Here is a 23,449-nt window from a genome sequence, read left to right on the forward strand (position 1 = left end):
GCTTTGTTTACTTATAAATAATCTTATTAAATATTAACTTTATTCATTTATGGTTAAATTTTTTTAGTAAATCTGAGATCATATCTTCAACCAAATTATAATAGAGAACCAGAGGTTACTCACAGAATAACTTGCCCATGTTTTTCTAAAATCTTTGAAGAATATATCAGTTGTTCATATATCATTTTATACTTGTGAAGGTTAACTTTGTGGGATCTCAGTACTTTTCTTTGTCCTGATGTATTTTTTTTTTTCTTTGAGATGGAGTCTCACTCAGTTGCCCAGGCTGGAGTGCAGTGGCATGATCTTGGCTCACTGCAACCTCTGCCTCCCAGGTTCAAGTGATTCTCCTGCCTCAGCCTCCAGAATAGCTGGGATCACAGGAGCCCACCATCACACCTGGCTAATTTTTTTTTTTTTTTTTTTTTTGTATTTTCATTAGAGAGGGAGTTTCACCATGTTGGCCATGCTGGTCTCGAAGTCCTGACCTTAGGTGATCCACCTGCCTAAGCCTCCCAAAGCGCTGGGATTATAGGTGTGAGCCACTGCACCTGACCGTGACTGTATTATTTTTAAAATGTGTGGGACTAAGAAATGGTTTTTTATACTTAAAGGCCATTATTTATATTATGTATCTAAGGAATCAGAATAGATTGTTACTATATCATCTAATAAAATACCTAGAAACACAACTAGATGATGATCATAGAAAAAGTAGATCTTTAGGCCAGGCGTGGCGGCTCACACCTCCAATCCCAGCACTTTGGGAGGCCGAGGTGGGCAGATCACCTGAGGTCAGGAGTTTGAGACCAGCGTGGCCAACATGGTGAAACTCTGTCTCTACTAAAAATACAAAAATTAGCCAAGGCATGGTGCCGGGTGCCTGTAATCCTAGCTACTTGGGAGACTGAGGCAGGAGAATCGCTTGAACCTGGGAGGTGGAGGTTGCAGTGAACTGAGATCGCGCCGCTGCACTCTAGCCTGGGCAACAAGAGCGAAACTCTGTCTCAAAAAAAAAAAGAGGAAGTAGATCTTTGAAACTAGGTGTCATTATATGAAAATATTCAAATGCTACTTTTCAATAAAATTATTGGTTATTTTAGGTCTCAGACTAATAAAAGTACATTCTTTATTAGAAAAATATTGAATACTTTTAAATAACCACGTGTCCACTCAGATCTTATTTAGTACCTTCTTTGAGATCATGTATGTTATACATCTATATATTTTATATAAATATATATTTTAATATTATAATATATACATTATATTACATATATGTTATATATAAAAATATCTTTATATTATATATTATATACATTTTATATTTTATAGGTTATGTAAGCTATAAAGTTTTTGTATTTTAATTATACATATCATTTTAACTGAGATCTAATATTTCTGTTTTAGAGACATTTATCATTTTATTCTTTAGATGGTATTCTCATTTCATAGTTATATTCACTGAATCTGTGATTATAACACAAGTGATTAACTTTTTCACTTATGTAGCAGGGAACTGGACAGTTTACAAAAGAGGGTTACAGAAATCAGAAGTCTGCCACTCCATCATCTAGTGTTTCAGAGCTACTTTTCATCTAAATAGAATTCTCTGGTGTTCTTATTTAAGTCAGATCTCAAAATATGACCTACTTCATTTCAGAATGTTGAACCTCCTGACAAAAATCCAGTCCGTTGTGAACTGAGCGCTGAAAGCCAAAATGCAGAAACAGAGTTTTTCAGTAAGGCTTCCAAGAATTTTTCAGTTAAGAGGTAAAAGATCTTTTTGTTATTATGTGTGTGTTTTTTTAAAAATTACATTTATTAGTTTTTGGTGAGTAATTAAAATAACTGTAAATTATTTCTGATGAAACGATTTTTTAAATCTTATGTACCATAAATGTCTTTGTTTTAAATGCACTCCTTCATATTCACTAGGAAGTTGGATAGCAATTTTAATGAAGTGGCAACTCTAATATGGTTTTCATTTGGGTTGATGTATTTATACAGGAAAAATACAAAAGTATTTGTCAAAAAATTATCTTGCTTAGCAAGAATCTGCTTCCTGTTTTGTTTAGTGCTTTCTATTTGTTCTTCCCTTCCTTATAAGTTTCTTATTTTAATATTTAAATTAAAGGTGGGGTCTCACCGTATTGGCCAGGTTGGTCTTGAGCTCCTAGCCTCAAGTCATCCTTCTGCCTTGGCCTCCCAAAGTGCTGGGATCGCATGTGTGAACCATCGTCCCCAACCCTTCCTTATAGTTTTAAATCTGGACCTATCAGATAAACTACTATAAAATTAACTACTAGCTGGAGTGTGATGGCTCACGCCTATAATCCCAGCACTTTGGGAGTCCAAGGTGGGCAGATCACTTGAGGTCAGGAGTTTGAGACCAGCCTGACCAACATCCTTAAATCTATATATAATACTGATCATTTCTGCCATTTTATAGGTGAGAAAAGTGAAGTGTAGAGTAATCACATAGGAAATGTACAATAAAAGACATTATACACACTCAGATCCTAAAATTGATCACCCAGTGTTTTTAAAACTTTAATCACTAGAATTCTATAGTGCATTTTAACATTTGAAACAGCTAATATTCTTTCTTTCTCAGAACTTTTCTTTTTTTTCTTTGAGACAGAGCCTCGCTCTGTCGCCCAGGCTGGAGTGCAGTGGCGTATCTCAGCTCACTGCAAGCTCCACCTCCCGGGTCCACGCCATTCTCCTGCCTCAGCCTCCCGAGTAGCTGGGACTACGCCAGGCTAATTTTTTGTATTTTTTTTAGTAGAGACGGAGTTTCACTATGTTAGCCAGGATGGTCTCGATCTCTTGACCTCGTGATCCACCCACCTCAGCCTCCCAAAGAGCTGGGATTACAGGCGTGAGCCACCGCACCCGGCCTCTTTCTCAGAACTTTTAGGGATCATTTGGCAGGACTTCAGTGTTATTTTTTAAAGTTCCTCTCCTCAAGCTGCATCTTCTCCATTTAAAAAAAAAAAAAGCCGTTGAAGTTGGAATATTGAAATATAAAGCTGTGGGTGATTAAATCAAACGGTAACTAGTGGTGGGGGGCAGGCAGATCAGTGGAGCAGAATATAGTTCAGAAATAGATGCAAACATATGATACTTTCATTATACAATAAAAAATGCATCTCTCGCTGGGTGCAGTGGCTCACGCCTGTAATCCCAGCACTTTGGGAGGCTGAGGCGGGCGGATCACTTGAGGTCAGGAGTTTGAGACCAGCCTGGCCAACATGGTGAAACCCTGTCTCAACTAAAAGTACAAAAATTAGCCAGACACACTGGAGCGTGCCTGTAATCCCAGCTACTCGGTACGCTGAAGTGGGAGAATTGCTTGAACCCGGGAGGCAGAGGTTGCAGTGAGCTGAGATTGCGCCACTGCACTTCAGCCTGGGCAACAGAGTAAGACCCTGTCTCAAAACAAACTCCTACCTAAAAAAAAAAAAATTGTTTTAAAACTTCTAAAACACACTTGAAGAGTATTAATTAAATAAAGTCTTGTGACTTCTTGAGTCAGTATATTCTACCTTTTGTGGTAAAGAAGATATTCTCGGCCGGGCCCAGTGGCTCACGCCTGTAATCCCAGCACTTCGGGAGGCAGAAGCAGGCAGATCACCTGAGTCTCAGGACTTGGAGACCAGCCTGGTCACCGTGGTGAAACCCCGTCTTTACTAAAAATACAAGAATTAGCCAGGCCTGGTGGTGCATGCCTGTAATCCCAGCTACTCAGGAGGCTGAAGCAAGAGAATCACTTGAACCCAAGAGGCACAGGTTGTAGTGAGCCGAGATCATGCCACTACACTCCATCCTGGGTGATACAGTGAGACTCCATCTCAAAAAAAATAAAAAAGATATTATCTTGTATTAGGGTTCTCCAGATTAACAGAAACAACAAGATGTGTATATGTAGAGATATTTGTTTTAAGGAATTGGCTTCTGTATTTGTGAAGGTTTGGCAAATCCAAAATCTACAGGTAGAGGCTGAGCACAGTGGCTCATCCCTTTAATTCCAGTACTTTGGAAGGCTGAGGCGGGAGGATTGCTTGAGCTCAGGAGTTCGAGACCAGCCTGGGCAATGTGGCGAAACCCTGCCTCTACAAAAACAGAAAAGAAGTACAGTAATTAGCTGGGTGTGGTGGCACATGCCTGTAGTCCCAGCTACTTGCAGGGCTGAGGTGGGAGGATCACTTGCCCAGGAGGTCAAGGCCTCAGTGAGCCATGTTCGTGGCACTGCACTGCAGCCTGGGTGATAAAATGAGACCCTGTCTCAAAGAAAAAAAAAAAAAAAAGACAAAAAATGTCTACAGGTAGGCTGGTAGGCTGGACACCCAGGGAAGAATTGCAATTTGAGTCCAAAGGCAGTCTGCTGGCAGAATTCCTTTTCCCTCCAGGAAGTCAGTCTTTATCTTTTTTTTTTTTTGATATAGGGTCTCACTCTGTCACCCAGGCTGGAGTACAGTGGTGTGATCTCAGCTCACTGCAACCTCCACCTCGCAGGTTCAAGAAATTCTCCTGCCTCAGCCTCCCAAGTAGCTGGGATTACAGGTGTGCGTCACCACACCCGGCTAATTTTTGTATTTTTAGTAGAGATGGGGTTTCACCATGTTGGCCAGGCTGGCCTCGAACTCCTGACCTCAAATGATCCACCCGCCTTGGCCTCCCAAAGTGCTGGGATTACAGGCTTGTGTCACCTCACCCAGCCAGGAACATCTTTACTGTCTTAAATTTTAAGACCTTATTCAACATTTTATTGAATATTTATGGAAGAAATAGCCAAACTAAGGAGACAATAGCAATTTCTTTAAGATTGTTATTAAAAGCTACTCAGAAGGCTGAGGTAGGAGGATCACTTGGGCCCAAGAAGTCGAGCTGGGGAGCCATGATCATGCTACGCCAACTGCACTCTAGCCTAAGTAATAGAGTGAAACCCGGCTTCAAAAAAAGTGATGTTAAAAAACCTTGTTTATTTTCCATTCTGGCCTAAGCTTTAATGAGGAACAGTCATTTTAAATGTTATCAAAATGTTTGTCTCTCGTAAAATACTGTTGTTATAACTATACAACCTGAAGTTTTTCCTTTTTCTCCTTGGGTACTAAAAAAGCTAAGAAATGAGGCCAGGCACAGTGGCTCACACTTGTAATCCCAGTGCTTTGGGAGGCAGAGGTGGGTGGATCACCTGAGGTCAGGAGTTCAAGACCAGCCTGACCAACATGGCGAAACCCTGTGTCTACTAAAAATATAAAAATTAGCTGGGCGTGCTGGCACATGCCTGTAGTCCGAGCTCCTCGGACGCTGAGGCTCAAGAATCACTTGAACCTTGGAGGCGGAGGTTGCTGTGAACTGAAGTCATGCTACTGTACTCCAGCCTGGGCGACAGAGGGAGACTGTATCCACCCCCCCCCCCCCCCCGCCCCAAAAAAAAAGCTAAGAAATGGGTTTTATTGCTCAGTGTCAACAGTTTTGTGTGTGTATTCATCTTAAGTACAAAACAGATATTAATTCCATGCCACAACTCAGGTATACAAAAGAATGTAACTTAAAAAAGTTAGTAATTGAACTTAATATCTATTTTAAGCCCCTATTTATTCTACTGGATTATAGATACCAAATTTCACCTAATTCAAGGTTTCTTTATTCCCTTTTCTCTGGGGTTATATGTAATGTAGAGGGGACTAATGGTATGCCAGTACTGGTGATATGGGGTGACATGATTCTCATCCATCTGTGCTACAATCTGCTGAGGTGTTTTCATTTGCATCTGGTCTTTGTCAGATTTGTGCAAGTTCCTGCTGCAACTTTTGACCCTGTTCAGGCCACTGGCTCTCTTGTTTCCTGTCCATGCTGCACTGAGCGCTTTGGAATATCATTATGTATCTCAAGCTGCCTTGGGTGTTGGAGAAGAGCTTTGTGGGACTGAAGACCCATTTCTGCTTAAACATAATCATGCAGACATTCTGATTGCTTCATTGTTAATACCTTGTACAGAAAGAACTCTGTGAAGGTCTACCTCTTCAGACAATCAGGGTTTAGGGCAAAAGGTCTCTTCTGCTGTTTGATTTTTCAAACCTGCCTTGGAGTTTCTTTTGTTCTTCCTGCTAGGGAGGATTCAACTTGCATGAAACAGAATGCAGGGTGCTTTTTTAGGGATCCCATTAACCCTGAGCGCTGTTAGGTTTCATTCTGGCTTTTCTTTTCCCTAATGCATCGTATTGAGACTTTGTCTAGTGTAGGATGTAAAAAAGCCTGATGCATATAGTATTCCAAATCTTTAGTCTTAAACACTAATTTCAGCTTTTACTACTCGGTACCAGCACTCAGAAATTTTCTGTTTTGCTGGGCATGCCATCTGTGATACAGTGAGTATTCCTGACTAAATGGGAGGGTAGTACCTTGATTTCTCAAAAGTATTTTCCCATCATAGATATAAGTACATAGGAAAATATAATTCCTTATTTGGTTTTCCTTTTTAATACAGAGGGTTTGTAATATAGTGTGTTTAATAACCTTTAATACTAGATTATAAATTTTTTGACAGCAAGTACTAAGTCTTACTTGTTTCTATATTTATCGAAGTGATCAACTAGAGGGTGCCCAGTGACCTGATTTATTGTGACATTAACAATACAAGGTTAAACTTGCTATCATCAGGTAAATAGGGTAGTTTATCAAGGCTGGCTGGTCCAGCTTCCCTGGTCAACTAACACTGGCCTGAAAAATAAAATAATTTGTGGTTGTCAGATACTAAATTAAATGATCTGAGTACTACTGCAACTTATTAAAGGACTTTATTCAATTTCTAGAAGAAAGAAAACACTGGATTACCAAAGGCTTTTTTGGTCTCCCCTTCTATTCTTTAGGTCTTCCCAAAAGTTATCTCCTGGGAAGATGCCAATACATGATCACGACTCTGGTGTTGAAGATGAAGATTTTTCTCCAAGACCAATTCCCAGTCCTCATCCAGTGAGTCAGAAGGTATCACTGATTTTAAAATGCATTCACTTTTGTGGTTAGAGACCTAAGTCTCTTCATGGTTAAAACACTAAATAATACTACCTGAAACCTAAGTATCATTCTTAGATATATCTAGCTATTTATATCTCTATGGTTATATCTATATAGAGAGATATAAGTATCTCACAGTTATATATAATAATTCATATTATATGTAATGATATATACATATGTGTAATATCTATGTAATAAGCATGTATGGTTATTCCTAGAGTAAACTGAGACATAGATTGGTTAAGTTACCTACCCAAGACACACAACTAGTAAGTAGTAAAGCTGGAATTCTATTTCAGGAGGTTTGGTTTTAGAATCTGGTATTTTAATAACCATATAGACTCAACATTATATACTATCACTAGAGCTTGACATTGATTTTTATCACTATATTCTGAGAAAACATTATACTTGCTTTCAGAGGTTAATTGCTAAAATTCTTGTCATAATTTTTTTATTGCTACCAACCTGTGGGTCATTTTAGAATTGTTTAATTCTTATTTTAGAAGAAAAAGGAATGGGAAGGATTTTTTTAAGTTAATATCAAATTATAACCAAATTCATCACAGCGAGTATTTTGTTTACTCTTTTTTGCTTTCCACCTCTTAGTTGATATCAATAGAGGGAATAACAGTGAGTGATTTCTTAGTGGAGAAATATTTTGAAACATTTATTGCAAGATTTTACTATTTAAGGTACATAAACATTTGCTACTAGATCTGTGAAAACATTCTGCTTGTGACAATTTTATTTTTTGCAGAGAGGATTTAAAAAGTTATATAAAACAGTTTCTCATATTGTGTTCTGTGATCTTAGCAGTGTTAGTGTTTTAATAAAAAGAGTTCCATTATTAAATAAGTTTGGGAAGTGTTTAGTTTTATTCTTTTAGGGCAATGACCTTGTTTATTTAGCTTACAATTGCATTCCTAGTGCTTAGCACATAAAACATGCCCAGAAAAAATTTACTGATGGTCTAAATAAAGAATGAACACTTGTTAATATGTAATTAGATATAATTTGGGAAATACTGGTCTGAGGAAAGTAAAGTATACAGTTTCTCCAAAAAAATACTTTTTTTTTCTATTTCTTTCTTATTTGTAGATTTCTAAGATCCAACCATCAGTTCCTGAACTTTCACTTGTGTTGGATGGCAATTTCATAGAATCAAACCGTCTGCCTACTCCATTGGAAATGGTGAATAATGAAAATCCTCCTTTGATTAACCACTTGGAACACTTGAAGCCATTGCAACCCCAGCTTTATGATGAGAAACACAGTCCAGAAGTTGAAGCTGGAGAGCCTTCCTTGAGAGGAATACCAAATCAGTTAAACCAGGATAAACCAGCTCTTTTGAGACACTGCAAAGTAAGACAGCCACCTGCCTATAAGAAAGGGAACCCCCATACCAGGAACAGTGTTAAACCATCTTCTCATAATGGGCCATCTCATGATATATTTGAAAAGCTCCAAACAGTTTCTGCTGGAACTGTACAAAACGAAGAGTATCCTGTAAGACCCTCCACACTTAATTCTAGGCAGTCTTCCCTTGCCCCGCAGTCCCAACCACACGATTTTGTTTTTTCACCCCATAATTCAGGAAGACCAATGGAACTTCAGATACCTACTCCCCCACCGCCATCTTACTGTTCCACAAACGTTTGCAGGTGTTGTCAGCATCATAGTCATATTCAATATAGTCCGCTAAATTCTTGGCAAGGAGCAAACACAGTTGGATCCATTCAAGACGTCCAGTCTGAAGCCCTTCAAAAGCATTCATTATTTCACCCAAGTGGATGTCCAGCCCTGTACTGTAATGCATTCTGTTCTTCAAGTAGTCCTATAGCCTTGAGACCTCAGGGAGATGTGGACAGTTGTTCTCCCCACAGCAATATTGAACCATCACCTGTGGCAAGACCGCCGTCACATATGGACTTATGTAACCCACAGCCTTGCACAGTGTGCATGCACACACCCAAGACTGAGTCAGATAATGGAATGATGGGACTATCTCCAGATGCATATCGGTTCCTCACAGAACAAGACAGACAGCTAAGACTACTTCAGGCACAGGTTTGCTTGGTGCTTTCCTAGTTCTATTAATTTCTTGGTATTAAGATTTCTTAAAAACTGGCACCTCTCCTCAGTAATGATGTTTTATAGAAGTATAGAATGTCAGAATTAGGAGGGACCTTGGAAACTGAATTCTAGGCCCTCTTGTTTTACAGGTAAGTAAAATGAGGATTAGAGAGAATAATTTAACCCGATGCCACATTGCTAGTTAGTAGTAGAACCATCTTATGCATATCCTAACGTACAATAGAATTGTATTTTTATTTTTTGCCTCTAATGAAAAGTCTGTTATAGTTAACTAAGCCTTTATATACAGCTAAATATAAAGTCTGGACAGTGGCTTATACTTCATTTCTAGTTTGTCAGCCCTATATAATGCCTATCTATATAGTTAGAGCCTTTCTGCATATCTATACTGGACTTATTCTACTTCTTGTATTCTGAAATGTTCCCTTTCTTCAGAACCTCTGTTGCAGAGTTCTTAGTTTTTTGTTTTTTTGTTTGTTTGTTTGTTTGTTTGTTTTGAGACGGAGTCTCTTCTGTTGCGCAGGCTGGAGTGCAGGGGCATGATGTTGGCTCACTGCAACCTCCGCCTCCCAAGTTCAAGCGATCTTCCTGCCTCAGCCCCGCTAGGAGCTGGGATTACAGGCACGCGCCACCATGCCTGGCTAGTTTTTGTATTTTTAGTAGAGACGGGGTTTCGCCATGTTGGCCAGGCTAGTCTCGACGGAGTTCTTTGTCTTAATTATATCCTTGCGCAGTGTTTAGTGTGTAAGTGTTGTCTTTTTTCTTCTTTCCTCACTGACGTCCTTCCTCCACATACCTACCCCAAAACAGTGTTCCTCTCTTTCTCCCCAGCACCAATGGGAACAACCTGAAATGTAGTTTTAAATATTTTTCATGATCCTATAACTGTGCAAATATATGTATAATGTGCATATATACGTATGATTTTTTTTTTTTTTTTTTTTTTTGAGATGGAGTCTTGCTCTGTCGCCCAGGCTGGAGTGCAGTGCCACGATCTCGGCTCACTGCAAGCTCCGCCTCCCGGGTTCACGCCATTCTCCTGCCTCAGCCACCGGAGTAGCTGGGACTATGCCCGGCTAATTTTTTGTATTTTTTTAGTAGAGACGGAGTTTCACTGTGTTAGCCAGGATGGTCTCGATCTCCTGACCTTGTGATCTGCCCACCTCGGCCTCCCAAAGTGCTGGGATTACAGGCGTGAGCCACTGCGCCCGGCCATGCATATGATTTTTAAAAAAATCTTTGTTTTATAAAATTGGAGTTATAGTGTTTGCATTTTATCAAAAAAAAGACAATGACATTTTTCAAATCAGTGAAAACGCTTTGGATAGGAACACCTGAGAAAAATTTAGCTCTGCTGTTTTAAACCTAGGTAAATTCTTTGAAATTGTAAAGTATAATTTTTTTTTTTAATTTTAATTTTTTTTTTTAGAGAAAAGGTCTTACTATATTGCCCAGACTGGTCTTGAACTCCTCAGCTCAAGTGATCTTTCTGCTTTGACCTCCCAGAGTGCTGGGATTATAGGTGTGAGTCACCACTCCCAGATAATGTAAAATATAAATTGGATTTTAACATTATACACACTTAGCAAAAATTTGAATATACGTAAATATTTTTACATTGAAAATAATTATTTCTCACTTATTTCCTGTCTTGTTCTAAAGAAGAGTAATTAGAGGCTAAAAGGACCCATTATACTATTTAGAAATCTTAGTTACTTGGAATTTGTATACTTAAAATATAATATTATAGATCACAGGCCCTGGTCTAGACTATCTGAATTGTTATAGTTAGAAAATATGAAATATATAAAAAAATGCTTCTGTGTGTAAATACATATAGTATTTTCCTTATATATATATGAACTTAAATTTTTAGGTACCACTTTTTAAAAAGTATCTTATACATTTTTTATATAAGTATATATCGAACTCCCTTACGCTGCATGGGTTTCTATTGTAATGATACACAACAAATTTTCTAATTGTTCTCCTATTGATTATTTCAACCATTTAAAGCTTCTGCTGTTGCAAACAATGCAGCAGTGAACATTCCTATATTTGCATCTTACTACCTATGTGCAAGTATCTCTATACTATAGATTCCTAGAAGTAAAACTGTGAAGCCAAAGGGAATAAACATTTTAAATGTTCAAAGATACCCAAATTTATTCCTGTTCTAGTATTGCAAATCTCATTTTGGTATAAGGGTAAGAGAGTGGGCTGTGGTACCAGACTCCTTGGATTCTGATCTAGTTTGTGGGTACTGTAGGTTACATGATCATGGACAAGTTACCTTACCTCATTGACTTCAGTTTTCTCACATACAAAATAGGGATATACATAAGTTGTATGGAGTTCTTTTGTTTTTTGTTTTAATTTTTTTTTCAGTTGTTCACATGTATGGCAAAGTTGTATGGAGTTCTAAGGATCTGAATGAGTTACTAGATAAAGGTGTAGAATATTGCTGACATATAGTTAGTGCTCAGTATATGTTAACTATTACTATTATTTCACTATTATTATCTTAGTTAATGGTATCACCTCTCATCTCGTCACTCAGGCAAAATTCTCAGGAGTCACAAACCCAGGCTCTGCTTTGTAGATATATACTGAACTTAACTACTCTTTACTATCTTTCCTGCTACGAACCTAATTCAAACCACTGATGACACTCTTACATACCACTTCCATCCAGTACTATCCCCTCATGTTTCCTATACTTGGAAACACCATACCGTCGTTGTTTGTTTGTTTTCCCCACACCATCTTTAAAGCCCAGGTCAGATTGTAGCACTCTTGCTTAAAATCCTCCAGTGGATTTCCATTGCAATTAGAATAAAATCCAAATGCTTTACCTTGGCCCTTAAAGCCCTTTATGACTTGGCTTGTCTTTCTCTGCAAACTCATCTCTTATCACTGTCTTCTGTGTTCACTACACTTCAGCTGTAGTGCTTTTTTCTTTAACTTTTTGTACTTTAAAAATGCCAAAACATGTTTATACTTTAGGTTCTTCAGCTTTTGGTTCCCTTTGCCTGAAATATTCCTCCTTGGGCCCTTCTAATGGCTATTTCCTTCTCATCATTCAGGCCCTTAATCATGTTTTTTTGTTCTATTTGTGATAGAAAGCTCCAGGGAAGGAGCTCACATTCATCACTGTTTTCTTAGCACCTTGAATAGTACTTGATGTGTAATCGTTGCTTAATACATAGTTTGTTACTTGAATGAGTGAAAATGGCTGCTGGAAAGGCTATATCTATTTATTTATTTATTTTTCTAGATGAGATGAATGATGCCAGATTATACCAATTTAGTATCCCCAAACCATTTTTCCACATCTACATGTCCAACATTAGGCAAACTTAAATTATTACCAGTCTTAGAAGATGGTTTTTGTTTTTTTTTTTTAGGCAGAGTTTCACTCTTTCACCCAGGCTAGAGTGAAATGGCATGATCTGGGCTCACTGCAACCTCTACCTGCCCCCCGGGGTTGAAGCAATTCTCCTGCCTCAGCCTCCCAAGTAGCTGGGATTATAGGCACCCAACACCACACCTGGTTAATTTTTGTATTTTTAATAGAGACAGGGGTTTCACCATGTTGGCCAGGCTGGTCTCGAACTCCTGACCTCAGGTGATCCACCTGCCTCGGCCTCCCAGAGTGCTAGGATTACAGGTGTGAGCCACCATGCCTGGCCTAGAAGTTGTTTTAATTTACATTATATTAACATATGTAATTGATTATTTTATTATTTATAAGAGCTCATTGTATATGAAGGAAATTGGTCCTTTATCATTCATATATATATATATATGTATATGTATATGTATATTTATATGGGTGTGGTATTTCTTATGGTTAGTCTTAAGTGTTTTGCATTTTAACCATTTGTTTTATACAGAATATTCCAGTTTAGATACAGTTAAATAATGTAGACCAGGTGCGGTGTCTCACACCTGTAGTCCCAGCACTTTGGGAGACCTAGGCGGCTGGATCACCTGAGGTCAGGAGTTTGAGACCAGCCTGGCCAACATGGTGAAATCCCGTCTCTACTAAAAATACAAAAATTACCTGGGCGTGGTAGTGGGCGCCTGTAATCCCGCTACTTAGGAGGCTGAGGCATGAGAATCACTTGAACCTCAGAGGCGGAAGTTGCAGTGAGCCAAGATCACACCACTGCACTCCAGCCTGGGCGACAGAGCTAGACTCTGTCTCAAAAAGAAAAAAAAAAAGTATGAGTCATTCTCTTTCTGGGTTTTATGTTTAGAAAAGCCTTCTTCCTTTCAAGATTATAAAAAATTTATTCTTGGCTGGGCCCAGTGGCTCATGCCTGTAATCCCAGCATTTTGGGAGGCCAAGGTGGTTGGATCACTTGAGCCCAGGAATATGAGACCAGCCAGGGCAACATAGTGAGACTCCATCTCTACAAAAAATAAAAAAGAAATAACTGGCCATAGTGTTGCGTACCTGTAATCCCAGCTCCTTGGGAGACTGAAACAGGAGGATTGCTTCAGCCCAGGAAGCTGAGGCTGCAGTGAGCCAAGACCGTGCCACTGTACTCTGGCCTAGGCGACAGAGTAAGATCCTGTCTAAAAAAAGAAAAAAAAAATCTTATTTATTTATTTATTTATTTATTTATTGAGATGGAGTCTCACTGTGTCGCCCAGGCTGGAGTGCAGTGGCGCGATCTCAGCTCACTGCAAGCTCTGCCTCCCGGGTTCACACCATTCTCCTGCCTCAGCCTCCTGAGTAGTTGGGACTACAGGCATTGGCCACCAAGCCGGGCTAATTTTTTGTATTTTTAGTAGAGACAGGGTTTTACCATGTTAGCCAGGATGGTCTTGATCTCCTGACCTTGTGATCCGCCCGCCTCAGCCTCCCAAAGTGCTGGGATTACAGGAGTGAGCCACCGCGCCCAGCAAAAAAAAAATCTTTTTAAAAAATTCTCCCTCTCCCTTCAGGATTATATTTGTTGCTTCTTTTTTATTTAAGTAAGTTTTTTTTTTTTAATCAGATGACTGGACTCACATATTTATTTAATAAATACATATCTTTTTACGAATGATTTAGAGATGCTTTTTGTCGTTATTGTTGTTGTTGTTGAGACAGAGTCTTGCTCTGTCACCCAGGCTGGAGGGCACTGGCTCAGCTCACTGCAACCTCCGCCTTCCGGGTGCAAGTGATTCTCCTGCCTTTATCACCTGAGTAGCTGGGATTGCAGCCATGTGCCACCATGCCCGGCTAATTTTTGTATTTTTAGTAGAGACAGGGTTTTACCATGTTGGCTAGGCTGGTCTTGAACTCCTGACCTCAGGTGATCCACCTGCCTCGGCCTCCCAAAGTGCTGGGATTTCAGGTGTGAGCCACTGCACCCAGCGAGAGATGTATTTTTTATTGTATAATGAAAGTATCATATGTTTACATCTATTTCTGAACTATATTCTGCTCCACTGATCTGCCTGCCCCCCACCACTAGTTACCGTTTGATTTAATCACCCACAGCTTTATATTTCAATATTCCAACTTCAATAGCTTTTTTTTTTTTTGTTTAATGGAGAAGATGGAGCTTGAGGAGAGGAACTTTAAAAAATAACACTGAAGTCCTGCCAAATGATCCCTAAAAGTTCTGAGAAAGAGGCCGGGTGCGGTGGCTCACGCCTGTAATCCCAGTACTTTGGGAGGCTGAGGTGGGTGGATCACGAGATCAAGAGATCAAGACCGTCCTGGCTAACATAGTGAAACTCCGTCTCTACTAAAAAAAATACAAAAAATTAGCCTGGTGTAGTCCCAGCTACTCGGGAGGCTGAGGCAGGAGAATGGCGTGGACCCGGGAGGTGGAGCTTGCAGTGAGCTGAGATACGCCACTGCACTCCAGCCTGGGCGACAGAGCGAGGCTCTGTCTCAAAGAAAAAAAAGAAAAGTTCTGAGAAAGAAAGAATATTAGCTGTTTCAAATGTTAAAATGCACTATAGAATTCTAGTGATTAAAGTTTTAAAAACACTGGGTGATCAATTTTAGGACTTGAGTGTGTGTAATGTCTTTTATTGTACATTTCCTATGTGATTTCTCTACACTTCACTTTTCTCACCTATAAAATGGGAGAAATGATCAGTATTATATGTAGATTTAAGGATTAAATGAGTGTGTGTGTGTGTGTGTGTGTGTGTAAAGTGCTTACTTAGTATGTATGGGACCTGGCTAGAGTAAGTACGCAACAAATTACAACTGTTTTATTTATCTCTTTTAACGACCTTAGTTTTAGGTGATATTGAAGCTCATAGTGGTTAAGTAACTTTTCCAAAAGGTAGCAGGGTAGGATTTAAACTTATAGCCACATGATACCAAAGCTGTACTCCAAACCACTATAAATACACATGCCATTTTATACTATTAGCGCAGTTTATATTTCTACTGACCTTAATAATTGATTGATGATACTTATTTTCCTATATTAATAAGGTTAATCCACTAAAATTATATTGAGCACAGTAGTACCATTTGTAGAGAAGCAGAAAATCATAGTGTTTACAAAGGGAGGCTCTTCCACTCCTAGTTACATACCCAAGAGAAGTGAAAAAAATATGTCCACACAAAAAGCTGTATGTAAATGTCCAAGTAGCATTATTCCTGATAGCCCAAAGTGAAAACAACCTAAATGTCTGTCAGCTGATGAGTGGAAAAGCACAATGTGATATATCCATACAAGGGAATGTTATTCAGCAATCAGAAGCAATAAAGTATTAGTAAATGCTGCAACATGGTTGAACCTTCAAATCATTATGCCAAGTGAAAGAAGCCAGATACAAGGCCACAGTATGGTACTGTTTATATGAAATGTCCAGAATAGGCAAATTCAGAGATAGAAATCATGTTAGACCATGAGGGGCTCCGGAGAAGGGCAATAGGGTGTGGCTGCTAATGGGTACAGAGTTTTGGGGGTTTGATGAAAATGTTCTGGAATCAGATAGTGGTGATTGTTGCACACTTTGTGAGTATACCAAAAACCACTGAATTGTACACTTTAAAGCAGCTAATTTCATGGTACGTGAATTATATCTCATTTTAAAATGGAAGAGGGGAGGCTTTTGGTGTTTGAACCTCAGCTTTCAGATTTGCTACTTGTTAGTTATATGTCCTATACAAGTAACTTAACTTTTTCCTTGCCGCAGGTTTTCTTACTTGTAAAAAAAAATGTTTAATTGTAATATAGTCTTCAGAGGATTGCTGTAAAAATCATACATAAAAGCCTATAGTAATAGGGTCTTGCAAACAACAGGTGCTCAGTAACTGTTAGCCATTGTTATTAATATATCCAATTTCAACATGGGCAAACATGGGCAATTCTGATTTACCTTTATAATAATCTTGTGTGATATGTTCAGTATTTGGTATATGGAGTCAGAGAGTCAGAGTGTACCTCCAATCTAACTTTTGATTTATAAGTGAAATAGGAATATAATGTTAGTTTGAAGTATTAACCATTCACACTTTTTTACATGAGTATCAACTTATGAATACTAAGCTAAACACCTTTATGTATTGCTTTTAAATGTATACTTAAAGGCTGAGGTGGGCGGATTGCTTGAGCCCAGGAGTTTGAGAACAGCCTGGGCAACATGGCAAAACCCCATCTCTACAAAACATGTGAAAATTAACCAGGCATGGTGGTGCATGGCTGTAGTCCCAGCCACCCCAGGAGGCTGAGGTGGGAGGATCGATTGAGCCCAGGAGGTTGAGGCTGCAATAAGCCATGATTGCACCAGGGCTGGGTGACAGCCTGGGTGACAGAGCAAGACCCTGTCTCAAAAAAAAAAAAAAAAAAGTATACTTAAAGTGCTTCTTAATAACTAGTGATAATGGCTTTCTATGTTGAATAAGTTTCATGGTATGGTCTAGTTGAAATTTGAGAAAATAGACTTAAAAGTCAGTTTCTTATAATTAGGGCACTTTATAATTCATTATTAAACTGCTGCCAGTTTTGTTGATTACTTCCCTGTCAGTTTAAAGTATGTTTTTAATTGATACAGATTCAGCGTTTGTTGGAAGCACAGTCTCTGACGCCCTGTTCCCCTAAGACAACTGCTGTTGAAGACACAGTGCAAGCTGGAAGACAAATGGAGTTGGTTTCTGTGGAAGCACAGTCTTCCCCTGGCTTGCACATGAGAAAAAGTGTAAGCATTGCTGTGAGCACAGGTAATTTCAGTTTTTTTTTAATTTGTAAGGAAATCGTTAAAAATGCTTTTCATATCTGGTTTTTGAATTTTATGTTCAAATTGGTGCATGGTGCAGTAGGACCAAAACCAAGGTGATGAGAGTATGACTTAAGTTTTTGTGTAATTTTAGTCTTTGTGAAATAAAACTACACCTGCAAACTGCATAACATGATAAAGTGTTTGGTTTTGCTACTTTTGTAGGCTGGACCCAATTCTGTTTTTTTTTTTTGTTTTGTTTTTTTGTTTTTTGAAATGGAGTCTCGCTCTGTTGCCCAAGCTAGAGTGCAGTGTGGTGCACTCTCAGCTCACTGCAACCTCCACCATCCTAGGTTCAAGCAATCCTCCTGTCTCAGCCTCCCAAAGTGTTGGGATTACAGGCGTGAGCCACCGCGTCCAGCCAGTCTTGGTTGTATTAATTTATTTTCATAAAATCACCCAAGTATATCCTCAGAGTAGAAACCATTTTGACTACGATTTACTTTTTTTTTTTTTTTTTTTTTGAGACGGAGTCTCACTCCGTCACACAGGCTGGAGTGCAATGGCATAGTCTCGGCTCACTGCAACCTCCGCCTCCTGGGTTCAAGTGATTTTCCTGAGTAGCTGGGACTACAAGCGCCTGCCACCACACCTGGCTAATTTTTGTATTTTTAGTAGAGATGGGGTTTCACTATGTTGGCCAGGCTGGTCTCCAACTCCTGACCGCATGATCCACCCACCTCAGCCTCCCAAAGGGCTGGGATTATATTACAGGCATGAGCCACTGCGCCCAGGCTACTTTTTGGTTTTAACCATCTGTTTAAACCATTATGTATTAGCAATATTCCCCAAATTATAGAATGCCTATGGCTCGTGGTACAAAAGATGATTTAGGGTGTTATACAGATTAATATTTATATTTTGTAAATATATCTTTTCCAATACTCATAGGTATAAATATAATAAGCATATCAAATCTGTGATTTTACAGAAATAATGAGGCTCAGTAAAAAAAGAGTTAATTTAAAGAAAGAGTAAGTAAACAATATTACATGCAAATAGCTCTGAAGATAGGTGTAAGTGCTTCATAAAGATTGAGAAATTGGCTGGGCGCAGTGGCTCATGCCTGTAATGTTTGCACTTTGGGAGGTCAAGGCAGGTGGATTGCCTGATGCTAGGAGTTCGAGACCAGCCTGGTCAACATGATGAAGCCCCATCTTTAAAAAAAATACAAAAATTAGCCACATATGGTGGTGCACACCTGTAGTCCCAGCTACTCAGGAAGCTGAGGTGGAAGGATCACCTGAGCCCAGGGACATTGAGGCTGCAGTGAGCCGTGATTGTGTCACTGCACTCCAGCCTGAGCAACAAAGTGACACCCTGTCTTAAAAAAAAAAAAAAAAAAAAAAAAAAAAAAAGAAAAGATTGGGAAACACTTGATTTTTTTTTAATACCTGCCTGATATTACAGATATTACAGATGTCTGATGCATCACCAATGTAGTCTTTTAAATATTGCATTTAAGTGTCAAAACCAGAGAACCTAGGGATTTGTATTTTATATATTATCTCATATTATTCAGAGCAGCAGTTTTCAACATACACACCCCATCCCACGGATCATATTCAGAACCTTAATATGTAAAGCAAATCATTTCAGTCAGAGCCACCCTTCTTGAAAAAGCAGAACCCAGAATGTGCCCTTCCACCCAACCCGTCCCCCAGTGTTTTGTCTTTCTGTCTTCCACCTACCTCTTCCTGGCATTTCTGAGGAAATATAATCTAAAAACTTAGTTCTAAGTAATTGTGTGTGTGTGTGTGTGTATATATATATATATATATATATATTTTTTTTTTTTTTTTTTTTTTTTTTTTTGAGCCAGAGTCTCACAGTGTTGCCCAGGCTGGAATGCAGTAGCACAATCACAGCTCATTGCAGCATCGACCTCCTGGGCTCAAGTGATCTTCCACCTCTGCCTCCTGAGTAGATGGGACTACAGGCACACCACCACACCTGGCTAATTTTTTTGTATTTTTTTTGTAGAGACAGGATTTCTCCATGTTGCCCAGGCTGGTCTCGAACTCCTGAGCTCAAGTGATCCTCCCGTCTCTGCCTCTCAAAGTGTTGGGATTATAGGCGTGAGCCATTGCACCTGGCCAATATGGCTATTCTTAACAAAGGTTTGGCAGAGTATTATTTTTAAAGTTGAATGTTTGTTTCAGTATCTTAAATTATTTAACCTCCAGGTGCTAGCTTGTTTTGGAATGCAGCAGGTGAGGATCAAGAGCCTGACTCTCAACTGAAGCAAGATGATACCAAAATTTCCAGTGAGGACATGAATTTTTCTGTTGATATTAACAATGAAGTCACAAGTCTTCCAGGTAGTGCATCTTCATTAAAAGCAGTTGATATTCCCAGTTTTGAAGAGAGCAACATTGCTGTGGAAGAAGAATTTAACCAGCCACTTCCTGTATCCAAGTAAGGTCTCTTTGATTTAGTCTTTCGTCCTACTTTCAAAAAAAATTTTTTTTGATAGACAAATAATAATTGTATATATTTGTGGGGCACAATGTTTAGATGCATGTTTACAGTATGGAATGATTAAATCAGACCAACAAATCTATCACTTCACATACTTAACTTTTTCTGTGGTTAAAAACATTTAAAGTCTACTATTAGCAATTTTGAAATATACAATGCATTAGTATTCATTACAGTTGCTGTTCTGTTCAGGTTTTTTTTTGTTTTTAATTCTAATTTCTTTAAAGTCTTCTAACTCAGAAATGATATATTTTCTAACTGGTATTTTCTTTTATGTCTTTACTTGATATGATTTCTATGTAACTGACAACTCTGAGCCTTCTAGAACCATTTCCAGATGTCAGTCTTTGGCTATATTAACAGTCTGGATGAATCAGAAATCGGAAGAAAACTTCAAAAATACACAAGCTCAGGCCTCACCCTAGAGGATCTGATAATATTAGGTTCCAGATACAGATGGAGAAATTTTTTTTTTTTTTTTTTTTTTTTGACGGAGTCCCGCTCTGTTGCCGAGGCTGGAGTGCAGTGGTGCAATCTCGGCTCACTACAATCTCCGCCTCCCAGGTTCACGCCATTCTCCTGCCTCAGCCTCCCGTGTAGCTGGGACTACAGGCTCCTGCCACCATGCCCGGCTAATTCCGTTTTTGTATTTTTAGTAGAGATGGGGTTTCACCATGTTAGCCAGGATGGTCTTGATCTCCTGACCTCGTGATCTGCCCGCCTCGGCCTCCCAAAGTGCTGGGATGACAGGCGTGAGCCACCACACCTGGCTGAGAAATTTCTTTTAATTAATTAATTAATTAATTTATTTATTTATTTATGAGATGGAGTTTCGCTCTTGTTGCTCAGTCTAGAGTGCAATGGTGCGATCTTGGCTCACTGCAATCCCTGCCTTCTGGGTTCAAGTGATTCTCCTGCCTCAGCCTCCTGAGTAGCTGGGATTACAGACACCTGCCACCATGCTGGGCTAATTTTGTTTGTATTTTTTTTTAGAGATGGGGTTTCGCCATGTTGGCCAGGCTGGTCGTGAACTCCTGACCTCAGGTGATCCACCCACCTTGGCCTCGTAAAGTGCTGGGATTACAGGCATGAGCCACTTTAAAAAAAATACCTGCCTGATATTACAGATATTACAGATGTCTGACGCATCACCAATGTAGCCTTTTAAATATTGCATTTAAGTGTCAAAACCAGAGAACCTAGAGATTTGTATTTTATATATTATCTCATATTATTCAGAGCAGCAGTTTAATACCTGCCTGATATTACAGATATTACAGATGTCTGATGCATCACCAATGTAGTCTTTTAAATATTGCATTTAAGTGTCAAAACCAGAGAACCTAGGGATTTGTATTTTATATATTATCTCATATTATTCAGAGCAGCAGTAATATAATTCTGAATATATTCAGAGCATGCCAGTAATATAATCCCAGCCCTTTGGGAGGCTGAGGTGGGTGGATCATGCGGTCAGGAGTTGGAGACCAGCTTGGCCAACATAGTGAAACCCCATCTCTACTAAAAATACAAAAATTAGCCAGGTGTGGTGGCAGGCGCTTGTAGTCCCAGCTACTCAGGCCTATTTTATTTTATGTATTTATTTTTTGAGACACAGTCTCGCTTTTTCACCCAGGCTGGAGTGCAGTGGCACTGTGTTGGCTCACTGCAACCTCTGCCTCCCAGGTTCAAGGCATTCTTGAGCCTCAGCCTCCCAAGCAGCTGGGATTACAGGCGTGCGCCACCACGCCCAGCTAATTTTTGTGTTTTTAGTAGAGATGGGGCTTCCCATGTTGGCCAGGCTGATCTGGAACTCCTCACCTGAGGTGATCTGCCTGCCTCAGCCTTCCAAAGTGCTGGGATTATAGGCATGAGCCGCTGTGAGATGGGGAAATTTCTAAAGATTCTCCATATTGCCATTATATATAAAAGAGTCTATTTTTGAGTGATAGAACCTTAATATTTATATATGAAATGTTATCTGAGATTTGCTTCAAATTCTGTGGGAGAATGAAATGGCTAGGAGTATAAATGAAATAAGATTGGCTATTTGGTAATTTTTGAAACTGATTGTATATGGTGATTTATAAAATAATTCTCTCATGTTTGAAATTTTTCATTATGAAATTTTCCATTAAATAAGGATTGTAGGCCAGGCTCAGTGACTCTTACCTGTAACTGGGCATGGTGGTGCACACATGTAGTCCCAGGTACTTGGGAGGCTGAGGTAGGAGAATCGCCTGAACCCGGGAGGTGGAGGTTGCAGTGAGCCGAGATTGCGCCACTGCACTCCAGCCTGGGTGACAGAGCAAGACTAAGTCTCAAAACAAAACAAAACAAAAAACGGATTCTAAAGTAAATTTTTTTTTTTTTAGATACTCACTCTGTCGCCCAGGCTGGAATACGGTGGCGTGATCTTGGCTCACTGCAACCTCAGCCTCCCAAGTAGCTGGGACTACAGGCACGGGCCACCACACCTGGCTAATTTTTGTGTTTTTAGTAGAGACGGGGTTTTGCCGTGTTAGCCAGGGTGGTCTTGAACTCCTGACCTCAGGTTATCCACCTGCCTCGGCCTTTCAAATTGTTGGGATTACTGGTATGAGCCACTGCACCTGGCCTAAAGTAAGTTATATCCTCAGCAAATTTGGAAACAAACTCAGCAAATATTTGAGTTTCTGGTATGTGCTACCACAAAACTAGACACTAAATATCAAATACTAGGTTAGGCAAAGCTCCTAACTTTATGGAATTTAACCACATGAGCAGCAAATAACATAATTTCATATAGTGACAACTGCTCTGAAAAAGTAAACTAGAGTGATCAAGTGGAGTGTAACTGGGATGGTAGCCTGGGAACAAGGTGTTATATTAAGTAGAGTGGTAAAGGAAACCATCTCTGAGGGGGTGACATTTGAGTAGTGACCTGAATGATGAGAAGGGGCCAGTCATGATAATATCTGGGGATGAGTATTCTAGGTGGAGGAAAAAGCAAGTGTAATGGCAAGTGTGGGTTTAAAAGTTACAGAAAAAAGCATGAAAGCCAGTGTGTCTGGACATAGTGATTGAGAGGGAGAGTATAGGAAATGAAGTCTGAGATACAGGCAGGAGCCAAGTTATATGGGGCTTTGTAGGATATAGAAAAGAATTTTTAATTTATTGCATGCTCATTAAAGCTAGTGGAGGATTTTAGATAATGGAGTGTTATGATCTGATTTTCATTTTTTGAAGACCATTCTAATTGTTTCGTGGAGAACTGAAGGATGTTAAGAGTGGAAGTTAAGATACTAACTGATAAATAAACTAAAGACCAAGTGAGATGAAGATGTCTTGGACTTGTGGAATTCGTGGAAGGGATCAGGTGTAGGATAAATTTTGAAGGTAAAAGAAAAATGTAGGTATAAAACATCCCAGGATAATAGCACATGAAACAGTTTAAAGAGGTTAATTTGAAATTCAAGACCAGGCTAGGCAAAATAGTGAGACCCTGTCTCTATAAAAAAATATTTTAACTTAGCTGGGTGTGGTGGTATGTGCCTGTAGTAGTTCCACCTACTCAGGAAGCTGAAACAGGAGGATCGCTTGAGACCAGAAGCTTGAG

General features: G+C 39.3%; 1 protein-coding gene across 6 annotated transcripts in view; it reads left to right on the forward strand.

The window, feature by feature from the left end:
* Positions 1-23,449, forward strand: part of STIL (STIL centriolar assembly protein) — a 78,035-nt gene that overhangs the window by 38,277 nt on the left and 16,309 nt on the right. For all 6 annotated transcript variants that reach the window (XM_031004168.3, XM_031004179.3, XM_063698985.1 and 3 more), the window contains 5 exons: positions 1,664-1,773; positions 6,882-6,996; positions 8,131-9,099; positions 17,149-17,314; positions 19,557-19,788. In XM_031004168.3, the coding sequence (XP_030860028.3) occupies positions 1,664-1,773; positions 6,882-6,996; positions 8,131-9,099; positions 17,149-17,314; positions 19,557-19,788 (1,592 nt within the window). The remainder of the gene's footprint in view (positions 1-1,663; positions 1,774-6,881; positions 6,997-8,130; positions 9,100-17,148; positions 17,315-19,556; positions 19,789-23,449) is intronic.

The sequence above is a fragment of the Gorilla gorilla genome, chromosome 1 (genome assembly GCF_029281585.2).
Source record: "Gorilla gorilla gorilla isolate KB3781 chromosome 1, NHGRI_mGorGor1-v2.1_pri, whole genome shotgun sequence".
Taxonomy (NCBI): Eukaryota; Metazoa; Chordata; class Mammalia; order Primates; family Hominidae; genus Gorilla; species Gorilla gorilla.